Consider the following 13,859-nt stretch of genomic DNA (forward strand, 5'->3'; position numbering starts at 1 on the left):
GTAAAATCTGGGAACAACTCACGTACCGTCGTCGTCCGACCATCCTAGTATCCTAGAAATAATGGCTCGGGATCGACCACGAGGTGAGACTCGACCATATAGGTGCTTTCCGGAAGTACACGGCGCCGGCGCCGATAACTACGGCTAAGATCAAGGTTTTGTTGGCCCACGCGGCCTGGAGTAGTTCTTTCTGCCGCTGCGCCCATTGGAGCTCGCGGCACTGTTTCTCGAAGTATTTATGTCCGTCTTCGAGGGTCTGCGACGCACATATACTTACGTCACGTGCAGTCTTTAGAGTGCTGGCGCCTGAGACGGAGCGCCAGCTACGCAGAGATTCTGGGGGATGGCGATCAAACAGGGTGGCGGCATCGGTAATAATGGCGTCGAGATCCAGGTCGTCGGGAAGTTTTGAGAGGGTAAAGTGTAGCATGTCAGACTCGTCTTGCTGGAAAAGCTCGTCCCGGCGGCGCAGGACGATCTGCGCGAAGACGTAAAGCGTAAAAGCCTGCTCGCGAGCTAGCAGGGCATCGAATAGGCGTGCAATATCGCTGTACCGTCGCACGTTGTGCGCAAACATAGTCAACGTATCTGACAACGCGAAAAAGGGTTCTGTTCGTGACACATGAGCACACAGCGCTGGGTCAGCTGCCCTAAGGATGTCTGGAATCAGCCGTAGTTGCGCAACAGACGGGTTCAGGCTTGGTAGCATGAAGTCTCTAATGCGTAGGGCGGATAGGCGGGCAACGGCTGCGGCCCGCGTGGTTGGTGGGAGAACCAGTAGAAAGACTTGACATATGTCGTGATAGCCTTGGAAATAGCAGAGGTACGGGTGCCGTCGGAGGACCTCGGTGATAAGGTCTGAGAGCTGTGACTTCTTCTCGTCGAGCTGCGCCTGGGTATCGTCTAGACACTGTGGTTAGCTTTACTTACTATGTAGGGAGTGGGGGTCCTTGTGGGGGGTATGCATCCCGTACCGTTTGGGTAATAAACGAAGCTCCGGTCAACGTCCAGCTTGACCTGGCCTTCGTCTCGATGTTGTTCCAGCTTTTCCCACGGATCGGAGCATTCCTCCTGGTCCCCACGCTGGTCGATGTGAACGCCTAGCAATATCGGCCCTGTTGAAGAACCTTGAGCCTCATGATCCCGATTCAACGGGAGTGAGTGGGATGGATAGACGAGGCGCGACGCGCGGGACACTCACATGCTTGGCAACGGATGGCGTCGGTGAGGAATCCACCCCTCGATATGGCTAAGGCCTGAAGATCGTCGATGTCTCTCCGCTTGCATGCATCTAGGATGCGGGTATGCTTGCGGGTTGATACGGGCGCATCACGAAAATCCAAGCCATCTTTCTCCTCACTGCCGTCGACGACCTCATATTCCCGGGCCATGGGATCGATGTACCTCGGTCTCGACCGTTCCCTGCTGCGCGTCAGGTTGCCTTACTTGATGCCTTGTGCGTCTATATGAACAAATAGCATGCTGCTGCCCTATATAAGGATCAAAACTATGGTATTTGACACCATGCAGCGAAGAAGATTCCAAGATATACCGCTTTCCCCCCCTTATAGCGTCGCCCAAGACGAAAAACCCTCTAGGTCCAGCCTGAGTCCCTAGGGACCTCCGTCCAGATTGGGCAAGCCCACCCAGGTAGTCTGTTTATTTAGAAATCTGTCCTCTCGTATAGGCCGCGTAAGGCTCGATCCAAGCACGTGGTTTTAAAAAGGAAGGATCAAAATCACCTTGATTCCTAACGAAATGAGAAACTGACGGGTATAACAGGGGGTTACTTATATTGGGCTTGAACGAAGGAAGTCAGAACAAATAAGTGAACTTGAAAGAAAAAGAGTCCAAGAAGGTTCAATGTTTCAACTTTCGATGCTGGCAGCTGGTCGGGAAGTGCGGGTGGGTCATCCCGTCTGGTGAGTTACCCTTGCGGCGCCATGTGCAGGTGCCAGGGGTGATCCCGGGAACCACTGCGCTAAAGCCGCTTACCTAAACTTTAAAGGACTTAAAGCACATGCAGATAAGGGCCAGGCCTTTACAGGTACCTCGTAGTGTACCTATTGTACCTTAGGTTAGGTACATGTAGTTGTACAGCTGCATTTGCAGGATATGTATAATGAGGTAGGTAGGCGATTCTAGCATTTTCTAGTTATATGCACAATACTTGTCTTCACTTTTATTTGATAATTATTTGATAATTAAGGCCTCTTTCGTGGGGATCGAAAGAAAAAGGTTGCTACCTACATAAAAACATGGCTCCGTGCTGAAATCTGAGGTACCTAAAGGTAAAGGAATTGCCGGACAAGGCTATTGTCTTTCCACCCCAGCTTCTATAAATATAATCCAGATAAGGGATTTGATATCCCCGTGCGCCTCTTTGTTCCCAGACGACATTCGATCATCTTTCCCGATAGAGAGAACTTTATAGGACTAACTTATGTTGAGATGCGGGTGAAGCATTAGCACATTATCTTTCAGGGATGATTTAACGTGATGCAGCAGACCCCCATAGTTCTAACTAGAATAAGAGCGTAGGTAGTATATATCGTGCAATAGCCATTTATTCAGAATATTGCGTGGTTGAACATACATGCATATCACATGGGTAGTGCCTTAAAGAAAATGGTAACACCAGACTATAACGAAGTTGGGTTTTACTTTTGATCACTGCATTAGGTACCTAATCCAGGGCACATTCGAAACGATTACCTGCATTTCAACCTGAACTATGACTTCTCTCCTACGTCATATCCCTTAAGTATGAACTAATCTGATTACTATAACTATCAATTATTTGAGCTTGTTGTATAAGCATTTTATAATTAATCTTCGAAGAGCTTCACGGAATGTGGAAGTAAAGAATGTATGTAGAGGTCTAATCTAGTATATTAAGATAGGTAGGTACCTACCTACTAACCTTTAGATAAGGTACCTACACTAAATACTGATACAGATACACGTTAGGTGCTCGGTTAGGTGGAATGGGAAGCTTTGCCCCGCAACACCGTCTAGATTCCACTTCTCCGCGCCTTAGTATATGCTGTACGGACTACCTGTACGACAAAAAAATTAGACTAGAGATAGGTACATCTGCCTGTTGCTGCCTGCATGATATATGTACTTGGCTTCCTGCATCTCAAAAGTGAGGGAAGAAAGACCCAAACACCTTTCCAATGCATCTGCAAAGCCAACGACACGCAACTGATTGCTTCCCCGCATCGTTTTTTAAAAAAGGTACTGCAGCTGCTTTCTAATACATCTGATGAGTCAAAGTTGCAGCTTTACAGAACTCCATACGTCTGGACAAACCCAAACCCCTAACACCCCCCGGAACGCTTGCACCTAAGATTAGGCCTCGACTTTTAAAGAATAACGACTAACGGATGTCTAGCGAATAGACATACGCCGTGAACCCCAAGCAAAACTTTATTTCCACCACCTGAAGCGTCAGTGTCCAGCCTACTCTATTTAGGGGTTGAGGAATTCGAGCAGATTTCCAAACGGCCATATGCAAGGTTAGATATATATAAGGTATATATCTACCTCTTCTCAGGTAGCCAGCCGGCCGGCGACTTTGGTTGAGCATTCCTTTAACATTATCTTTACCCTACGCCCTTATTCTATAACATCTTCTAATTCGATAAAGCTGGACTTCGATTTATCTTAGTCTGGGACCTAATGCAAATCATCTGTCAACGCCCCCCTTTTCCCTAGGTCCTTTAATCCTGCATTTTGGAATTATCAACGTATTGTTCCGGGTGCAAAAGCTACTACAACGAATTCTTCCTAACCAAGATTATCGATGAATGGTTTCGTGATAACGTTGCCAGCAACTACAATCTGACAATATCGTTACTTAATACCGCGAAATATTCGCCACCTGTTCTGGATCAACATACCATATTGTTTCCCGAACCATCATTCGTGATAACGGATTCTGTGATCTGATTCTACAACCGACAATGTCGTTACAAACCTACGTTCTCGAAAATGACCAATGGGTGGCACGTACCATCTCTGCCGACGAGCTTATGAGAGATAACAGCACTCCTCACCGTAAGACGGGAAGACAGTCTTTCTCAAAGCCCCCAACCTGTGGCCTACTCACAAGAACAGTTGTCGAGAGTCCTGTTATAAGATGGGTGCTACCTGTGCAGCTTCGGTCAGCCCGGTATAACGATGTCGCATTAATTGGTGTAAGTTCCTTGCTCTCCTCTGGCCTTTTCCTTGTTTTATTCTTATTGTGAAATGGTTCGTCGAAAATTCAGTAAAGAGCTACTTTATAAGGCTTCTGCCTATTCTAATTATGCCAGGGATAACTCTGTGAATCCTTTTTTGCTTATTCTAACTTTGAAATAGGACAATTGCGTTCAGATATGTGAGCTTGGTCGTGATAGGCAGCTCCATGATGTCGTCAGAAAGAAAGATTTCGGCTCCAGGATACGAAATGCCGTGGTCATGGGCTCCCCTCAATATTCCCGCAAGGCTGGCGAGACCAACGAGGATACAACATATGTTAAAACTGAGGACAGTGATCCGGGAATGGTCGATATGGGAACCACGCTACCAGGCTTCCACGATGTGAACTCTAAGCTTCCTCCTCAAATATTAGTCTTGGTGCTCGAACGGGGTGACTTGGTATTTCTGTTCTTGCAGCAGGGGCCTGCTAATAGTTGGGTATTCTTTACATCTACCCATAAGATCCCCGCACAGCGCCTCATTTGCCCTGGATTCCACATGGCTATCGACCCTTCTTCAAACTTTTTAGTTGTTGCATGTTCCGATAGCCTCTTCATTATGTTTCAGCTTCACTCGATGGAAGAACTTCAGGCCCAATACTTCCTCAAGCAACCTTTTCAGCCCATAAAGAATAGGGCAGCTCGGTCGGTCAGGGGCATCATCCACAAGATCGAATTCCTTCATCCAACCCATGGGAATGAAATACAAGTGATCATGATGGTTATTTTGGTCCAGCCTGATATTTCAAGGCTAGCAATATACGAATGGGATAGTAGACTCGATATTCCAGAGACTTTTATGGATGAGCAGTTTGGTTATCGTCTCGACAATGATTATCGTATGCCTTTGTTGGTTGTGCCTCTGAAGGTGCGGAATGCATTTTTGGTCATCACCGAGCGGATAACAGCAACCTGTTCAAATATACTGGGCGGATCCCCTGTATTTGTCCAATTTGAACTAGTAAATCGGGAGGATACTTCATTGCATCACGGCACTCGCGAACCGCTATGGACAGCATGGACTAGACCTATACGTCATCCCCCGTACCACGATAGTAAGGATGTCATATACTTGGCAAGAGAAGACGGCTTCATCAATTTTCTGGAATGCGGCGACGAGTTTGAAATAGAAACGAGTGTTAGCATGGGGTCTGTGGACTGCAACATTGACACAGCATTTGCCTCTCTCTTCCATCCCTTCGGAGATATTCTAGTTACTGGTGGAGACTCTGGCCCTGGTGCAGTTTGGAATGTGAGTTACTCTTAGTATAAATATAGCCGTTTAGCTAACACTACTACTACGTATAGGTTCAAGCGAGGCAGTCACCGCAGAGAATTGGCTCGATTCCGAATTGGTCACCTATAGTGGACTTTGCTATGACGAGTTCAGCAAGAGGGGCTATTGAAGAGAATAATGAAGACTCTAATACTTCATACCTGGCGAGTAATGGGAATATCGTTCCACCTCACCAAGAAAAGATTTTTGCTTGCAGCGGCAGAGGCATGAGCGGTGCCATTACGGAATTTCGATACGGAGTTCAAGCCAGAATCGGTCTAGACCTCACGTACTCCTCTAACATTAGACAGTGCTGGGCTATTTCTGACTTTGACGGCATTGCAGAAGATGGTTTCTTTCTTATTCTGGCCCTACCTAACGAGTCAGCCGTTCTGCATCTGACTCGGGATCTTGCCGAGGCATCGGAGAAAGATCACGAGGCCATCCCATACGACCTGTCTTCAACAACATTAACTGTCCGTGAAGCCGATGGTGGAGTTGTGCAAATTACAACAAACTATGTCACAATTGCTACCCCAGCAGGCTGGTAAGTCGTCTACTTATTCTTGATATGAGGATCATGATAGTTATTAACCAGGTTGGACTCGCAGTTCCCAGAGTTTGATAAGTGATATAATACGAGACCACACTGCTATCGTTGCATATGCAGCCGTTAGATCCAACGTGGTCACTTTGGCAGTTTACTCTGGATCAAAGTTTAGTATCGTCCTGCTTAGCATTGTCGGCCTCGAAGTATCCTTAAGGAAAGTGTTTGATATCGAAGGCGAAGTTACTTGCCTTGCGATAGAGGACTTTGCGGATAGTCTCGTGGTTTTGGCCGGCGTTCGACAAGGAGGAGATTCGATTCTCGCAATATACCCGACCGAAATAGACAGACAAGCTTCGGTAGCCCCAATCCTACTGAAACTATGTCCTAGTACGTTGTCTTCGAGAAGCTTGAAGGAGTTCTATACTGATTTATGCAAAGCTAAAATAAATATAGGACCCAGTATCAACACAGTGAACGCTATGGGGCATAATACGTTCGGAGCCTTGACAAGTATAGTTAGTCTTGGCGAACGCTCTGGAAAAGCGGTTATTGTAATTGGAACAAGGGATGGGGACGTGCTTACCATCCAACTTGATCAGTCACAGCCAGAAAACCATGAGATTTATCGGGATAGACTTGGCGTATCACCTTCTCACGTTTACCCCGGTAGCATTGTTGGAGATGCTAACTCGGTCTTGGTGTGCACCGATGCTGATCTCGCGATAATGACGAGCTACGTAACAGACCGCCAAGGAGGCCATTTTGAGGAGATAAACCGCGTTTGGCCAACTGACGGAGATAGGCCCTCTATGCCTTCCCCACCGATCAACTCTGTAGCATCGTTATTCGAGCAACTCCCGGAATATGGCAAATCGACAATGGTGATGGTTGCTGGCCCACGGATAATGGTCGCCGAATTCCAATCTCGCCCAAAATTGGTCCCACGATATTTCCCCGTCTACGGGACGCCGATCAAAGTTCTCTATTCTAAAAGACTAGAGGCTCTTGTTACTGTCGTTTCGAAAGATGGGCTACCTTCGTTACATTTCCTTGACCCTGTGACAGGGTATGATTTATCACGACCTCTTGAAAGAGAAAAGTTGAACGAGGGCTATAAATATTACGGGGCAGATTACATCACCGGCCTTGGGAATCCGGAAACTAGAGCGACGTCTCTTACGACGTGGTCTTATAGAGCTGGGAATATTCACGGAGATTGGATTGTTCTTGCTATGCACAGGAGAGATAATGAGGGTCTCCTATTAATCGTCTCGGCCGACCTTGAGGATGTTTCGACTCGACCCGATACTCCGCGTCGAATACGTTTCTGGACCAAATTCGATCGGAAGATACGGGATGGACCTATATGGTCAGTTGCTACAGACGAGCATGGCGTATTTTTATGCGTCGGAAACTGCATCCAGTATCACATAATCGAACAGAACAAGTTCAAAGTTGTAAAACAACATGAACTGCCATCCCCGGCCTCGTGGATGCAGGTAGTGAATGGGCGACTACATGCGCTTACCAAAAAACATTCACTTGTAATCCTTGACTATCAAAGCGAGCCGCTTGGTGACAGTGGTCAGATGATTCGACTACACACAGACGACACCTGCCGGAGTGGGCTGCATTCTATCGAAGTACGCACGCCTTTGAGCGCTATAACTATGCTATCCGACCCGATGTGCGGGGTTCATGGTTTATGGGCCCCCTCCGAGAATGAGCGACCGTTAAGTTTGGTATTTCAAGCGGAGCTTCAAGGCTCCATTAGGAGGTTTGCTCAAGGGCACACAAGAGCTTCATGGAACTCGTCTAAGAAACGAGCGCGCTATGGTTGCCTTCAGAGCAGCCCTTCTGGATCAGATATTATAGGTCTTACTATCGATGGTTCACTTCAGCACTTTGCGCTCCTGGGAGAAGATGCTTGGAGATTCCTTAGATTCATCCAAAACCTGGCCATGGCGTCTCCAGCAATCTGCCCGCATACCTCGTCAGACCCAGCCGTAGATGGGCCTGACCCGGAGCCTAGAGCCAATCCGAAGTTGAATATGCAAGTGGACGGAGATATATTGCAAAGATGCCTTGACAAGCGTGCGTTAGAAGAGCTCATCTCAGAGCCACATCATATACAACGCTTCCGAGAACTTCTTGAGCCCCTAGACGAGGACAAGTGTTTATCACCATCTCAACAAGAGCCCAACCGCGACACAGCACACTACGAACTGGGTTATAGCATCCTGAAATATTATCTTTCTCCTGTGCTTTAATCTTGACCTGAACGCAATTACGTTAAAGAGTTTTTAACTCGCAAGAATCCAACTTCAAATACGTTACCTACGAAGTTGACGTGTATCAACGAGAAACAATATTTTCCAAGACTAGTGGTTGGCTATCGTGTAAAAAAAGAATGGTTCAGGTACCTAGGTAGATTTTACATTTTCGACACCCGTGGTGCGCTTCTTGTTTCTAGGTAGGTAGTTAGGATTTGGTCGTGTGAAGAGGCGAATGAAGAATTTAGCAGAGCGGACTACGTCCTCTTTAAGATACCAGACTAAATACTGTCGAGGAATTTCTAGACTTGAAATCAATTCTCTATACTATGACCTCAGGATGAATTGGACTACTCGCTGAGTAATGATGAAGAGAATATTTCCGTGTTGTTAGGTCGTACACAGGAGGACGAGCATTTTCTGACTTAATTATAGATTGACTGTGTATTAATGGAGCAAGTTATGAGTAGGGAAAGTTTTATAAAGGCTATATTGCCGTTATTAATATGTTTTGGTAAAATCTCCTGAAGTGATGTAGTGTTTAATAGGATATTAAGAGTAATGAGTATAATATTGGCGGTGTTATACTATATGCGCGTGCCCTGTTGAGAGCCTGGGGTTCATCGTAAGTCACTTATATCAGGAGCATATTAAAGTTATGTCATCTGAACTTGGCAGGCTTTATAGGTACATATGTAGAAGGATGCCTGTTTGTTGTTTGATATGTGTAGGTACCTTAGGTACCTAGATAGTCTCTTCAAATAGTAGAGGGCTGGGAGAAAAGGGGTAGAAAGATGAAATCATACGGATACTCTCCTATTTGTTGTATCTAATCGGTTCTTATCGATAAGCTACCAAGACTCGCTAAATTTTTTGTATGTCAATATTGCAATATTATGCCAAGCCAGCAGGCTTAATTCACAGAAATATTTGGGTTCACCCAGGAACGACCGACCAGCGTCATCATTACCTCTATCTGCCTAGTTAATTGATTACCCCACTATAAAGAAGGCAATAACGGCCCTAACCCTTCCTACATCTTACGTTCTTCGCCGATAGGAAACCACGTTGCACGTTGTAGGAAAATAAAGATTTGCTCTCATCTGATTTTACGTATATCGTGAAACGGTATAGCGGATTCATATTTGCCGCTAAGGATTGCATTCTTCCCACTAATTCTGCTAGCTTGACGCTTTTATTCCTTAAGGTCCCGCGGACTTAAAAATCACCCCTCGCTGTTTTGCAGCAGCGACCCCACCATCTTTAATCAACCCCAGTCATATTGAGGCGCACACATCCTCATATCCTCAAGTCTTCACGTCCTCACGTACGACTTCGTTAATCGAAAAGAGGCTTGAGTAGTGTCTGAACGTATCAGATACATTTTCTGCTCAATATTTATATTAATTCTATCTCTCCTCAATTCATCCGACCGCGAACATGCCGCCTAAGAAGAAGGGAAATAAGAAGGCGGCTGACGACTGGGAGGCAGAATTAGGCGAGTCGATAGCGCCTGCGAATGGAGACGGCACAACTTCTGCCGCTGCAGCGCCCGAGGACAATAATGAAGAAGATGATGCACCGGCAGGTGGCCTTATGGCGATGATGAAGAAGAACAGAGAAAAAAGAAAGAAGAAGGGCCTGTCGGAGGATTTCGTCGACGGCGGTAATGCTTCTACTGCCGAGCCCGTACCTGATGTGGCTGCTAAAGCCCCCGAAGAAGCGAATATGGAGGATGAGTTCGCATTGCCGGAAAAGAAGGGCAAGGGTGGGAAACAGAACAAGCAGCAGGCAGCGAAATCCGCAGCAGCGGGTGCTGATGATGATGAGGTGGGAGAGGGTGGAAGAATGTTAACTAAGGCCGAGAAGGAGAAGTTGAAGAAGGAGCGAGAAAAGCAAAGAAAAAGGGAACAGGTGAGTAAAGCTTCGAGGGTATATGATTTCACTTCATAGTCTAACTCAAATTCCCTAGGCCGCGAAGAAGAAGAGCACACCCGCGCCAGCCCCTAAAGCTGCCGAGCCTGCGAAGCCCGTGGTAGAAGAGAAGAAGGATATCCCTGAGCCTGTACCAGCAGCCGACGCTGGGGGGAAGAAGGGAAAGAAGCTTCCTCCGCATTTGTTGGCTCTCCAGAAACAACAGGAGGAACTACGACGGCAGCGAGAAGAGGCCGAGCGCCTTGCCATCGAAGAGAAAGCTAGATTAGAGGCACTCGAGCGGGAAGAAGCCGAAGCAACTAAGCGGAGGGAAGAGGAGAAAGCTCGCAAAAAGCAGAAAGAAAAGGAGAGAATCGAACAGCTAAAAAAGGAAGGCAAGTTCCTTACCAAAGCACAAAAAGAAGAGAAGGCCCGAAACGAGAGAAAACTCCAGCAGATGATTGCTGCTGGTATTAAAGTCGGCCCTTCTGAAGACGGCGAGGAGAAAAAGAAGAAGGTTGTCTATGATAATAAGAAGCGTGGGAAGAAGAGCGAACAAAAGGTATTTATTCACGCTACCGCATTCTTTCCCTATCTACCACTCCTCGATAATTCCTAACCCACATTCTACTAGGTCGATGAAGAGAAAGCCTTAGCTGAAGCTGCTGAGCGCGCGAGGCTGCAGGCCGAAGCTGCAGCAAAGGCAGCCGAAGAAAAAGCAGCCAGGCATGCTGCTAAAGCGGCTGCCAAAGCTGCTAAAGAAAAGGCAGCCGAAGAAGAGGATGTTGAGGAAGATTGGGAGACTGCCGCCGCTGCCGTTGATGAGGGTGTAAAGGACAGCTGGGATGCTGAATCCGATGGGGAAAATAATAAACCAGCACAAACCGAGCAAAGAAAGGCGATACCTTCCCGACCCAAACCTGTATCAGAAGATTCTGAATCCTCGGATGAATCATCTGAGGACGAAGTCCAGACAGCAGCACAGGCTGCAGAAGCTCAACGGAAGAAGGAAGCCGCCGAACGACGAGAGAAGGCCCATCAAGCCGCCTTAGCTGCTAGATCAAAGGATAACCTCCGTTCTCCTATTTGCTGTATTCTAGGACATGTCGATACAGGAAAGACGAAGTTGCTGGACAAGATCAGACAGACCAATGTCCAGGAAGGCGAAGCTGGTGGTATTACACAACAGATTGGTGCGACATATTTCCCCGTCGACGCTATCAAGCAGAAGACGGCCGTCGTCAACCCGGATGGGAAATTTGAATTTAAGGTCCCTGGTCTATTGATTATTGATACGCCTGGTCACGAGTCTTTCTCTAATCTCCGATCCAGAGGATCTTCGCTCTGTAACATCGCCATCTTGGTTGTTGATATCATGCACGGCCTCGAACCTCAGACGCTCGAATCCATGAAACTACTCAGGGATCGAAAGACGCCTTTCATTGTTGCGCTCAACAAAATCGATCGTCTCTACGGCTGGAAGAAGGTCGACAACAACGGCTTCCAAGAAAGTTTGGCACTTCAGAACAAGGGCGTCCAAAACGAGTTCAAGAATCGATTGGAGCAGACAAAACTTGCATTTTCCGAGCAGGGTTTCAACGCCGAACTCTACTACGAGAACAAGTCGATGGCCCGATACGTATCGCTGGTACCAACCTCGGCACACACTGGCGAGGGTATTCCCGACATGTTGAAGTTGATCATCCAGTTAACCCAAGAGAGGATGGTGGGATCCCTAATGTATCTATCCGAAGTCCAGGCTACCGTTCTCGAAGTCAAGGCCATTGAAGGATTTGGCATGACTATTGATGTTATCCTGTCCAACGGTATCCTTCGAGAAGGTGATCGGATAGTCGTGTGTGGTGTAGAGGGTGCTATCACTACCAACATTCGTGCGCTGTTGACACCGGCTGTTATGAAGGAACTGCGTGTCAAGTCTCAATACGTGCACAATAAGGAAGTTAAGGCAGCCATGGGTGTAAAGATCAGCGCACCAGGTCTTGAGGGTGCTATTGCGGGTTCGCGACTGCTCGTAGTTGGTCCTGACGACGACGAGGAAGATCTTGAAGAGGAAGTCGAGTCGGATCTTAACAAGCTGTTCAGCCGTGTCGCCACGACAGGTCGCGGTGTGAGCGTGCAAGCCTCAACACTAGGTTCTCTTGAAGCTTTGCTCGACTTCTTAAAAGACTGCAAGATTCCTGTAGCAAACGTTGGAATCGGTCCTGTGTTCAAGCGAGACGTTGTTCAATGCGCGACTATGCTCGAGAAGAGTCCGGATTACGCCGTTATGCTTTGCTTCGATGTAAAGATTGACAAGGAAGCACAGGCATATGCAGAGGAAAATGGCATTAAGATATTTACCGCTGATATTATCTACCATCTCTTCGATGCTTTCACAAAACACATGGACGAGCAGCTTGAGAAGAAGAAGGAGGAATCTAAGATGCTAGCAGTCTTCCCCTGCGTCCTCAACACCGTCGCCGTCTTCAATAAGACGAGCCCCATCGTTGTTGGTGTTGACGTGGTAGATGGTAACCTCAAGGTCAACACTCCAATTGCTACCGTGAAGCAAAATCCGGTAACTGGTGCCAAGGAGATAATCAGTCTAGGCAGAGTGTAAGTGACACTAAAATATAGCTATTTCTTTTTTTCTTAGCTAACAACCTCATAGGACTTCAATCGAGAGAGATCACAAACAGATCCCGGTCTGTAAGAAGGGTCAACCTTCTGTGGCTGTCAAGATCGAAATGGGTGGCCATCAGCCCACGTATGGCCGACAGCTCGAAGAGAAGGATGTCCTTTACAGTTTGATATCTCGAGCCAGTATCGACACTCTCAAGGAATTCTACCGCAAGGAAGTGTCAAATGAGGAGTGGCAACTCATCATCAAGCTTAAGCCCCTATTTGATATAAACTAGAGCACGCCGACTGGTATCAATAGGGGGGATCAAGACTAAGGAATTGGTATGCATCTGAAGACGGCTCACGAACATCATGGGAGCGGGGCATTTTCCTGCTTGTATTTTTGAGGTGGAAGCGAGGAGGGCTACAAAATGGTACAGCATATGAACGTGGTTCTCATGCATTCCGGAACGAAGCACGGTGGCCTAATAGCTTGGTACCGGATAGACCGAGATCTCGGCTCATACATAGTATAGGTATTAGGAAAAATTCAACTGAGATATTTAAGGAAGTTTGTATATCTTCATTGGGCGGTGATTATTATGATACTACCATACTGCTGGCAGGTCTAATTAAAGATAACTTTTTAAACATGCTCGTCATAACTTCGTCCGGCACCAAGTACTGACTTAAACCTTCGATATCAATAAAGTCAACAGGCATCTCCCACAGCTTCACTAATTCTAGGTACTACGTGACATGCATAAAACCTCAAGCACGACAGTTACGCCGTGTAACATTTTAACTACTTCGCTCGAAGATACTTCATATTGACATATAATAGGCTCGGGTCTTACGAAACTATCCGCAACGACGGCTGAGCTTCCCGTAGTATAAGGTATCAGATCCATTATCTGTGACAGACAAACAGTACCTTCAGTATTACCTTTCTGAAGATACACATCTAACAGAGGTTTCCA

At 46.9% G+C, this 13,859-nt stretch overlaps 3 protein-coding genes across 3 annotated transcripts; 2 read left to right on the forward strand and 1 right to left on the reverse strand.

Moving 5' to 3' along the window:
* Positions 1-52: 52 nt before the first annotated feature.
* Positions 53-1,391, reverse strand: F5Y00DRAFT_255780 (rab-GTPase-TBC domain-containing protein; the record flags this gene model as incomplete). The annotated part of the gene is made up of 3 exons (XM_048010324.1): positions 53-903; positions 975-1,115; positions 1,202-1,391. 3 exons carry the CDS (start codon positions 1,389-1,391, stop codon positions 53-55), a joined length of 1,182 nt encoding a protein of 393 aa, XP_047860656.1.
* A 2,389-nt stretch (positions 1,392-3,780) lies between these two features.
* F5Y00DRAFT_187907 (mono-functional DNA-alkylating methyl methanesulfonate N-term-domain-containing protein) lies at positions 3,781-8,813 on the forward strand. Its single transcript, XM_048005117.1, has 5 exons — positions 3,781-4,202; positions 4,366-5,496; positions 5,553-6,067; positions 6,132-6,457; positions 6,509-8,813. The coding sequence occupies exons 1-5, from the start codon at positions 3,969-3,971 to the stop codon at positions 8,338-8,340; spliced, it is 4,038 nt and encodes a 1,345-aa protein (XP_047860657.1). The 5' UTR covers positions 3,781-3,968; the 3' UTR covers positions 8,341-8,813.
* Positions 8,814-9,254: 441 nt separating this feature from the next.
* Positions 9,255-13,522, forward strand: F5Y00DRAFT_187946 (uncharacterized protein). The gene is made up of 4 exons (XM_048005118.1): positions 9,255-10,257; positions 10,316-10,819; positions 10,892-12,873; positions 12,929-13,522. The coding sequence occupies exons 1-4, from the start codon at positions 9,784-9,786 to the stop codon at positions 13,173-13,175; spliced, it is 3,207 nt and encodes a 1,068-aa protein (XP_047860658.1). The 5' UTR covers positions 9,255-9,783; the 3' UTR covers positions 13,176-13,522.
* The last annotated feature ends 337 nt before the right edge of the window (positions 13,523-13,859 follow it).

Source organism: Daldinia vernicosa, assembly GCF_022497035.1.
Source record: "Daldinia vernicosa strain CBS 139.73 unplaced genomic scaffold F5Y00scaffold_68, whole genome shotgun sequence".
In the NCBI taxonomy this organism is placed as follows: Eukaryota; Fungi; Ascomycota; class Sordariomycetes; order Xylariales; family Hypoxylaceae; genus Daldinia; species Daldinia vernicosa.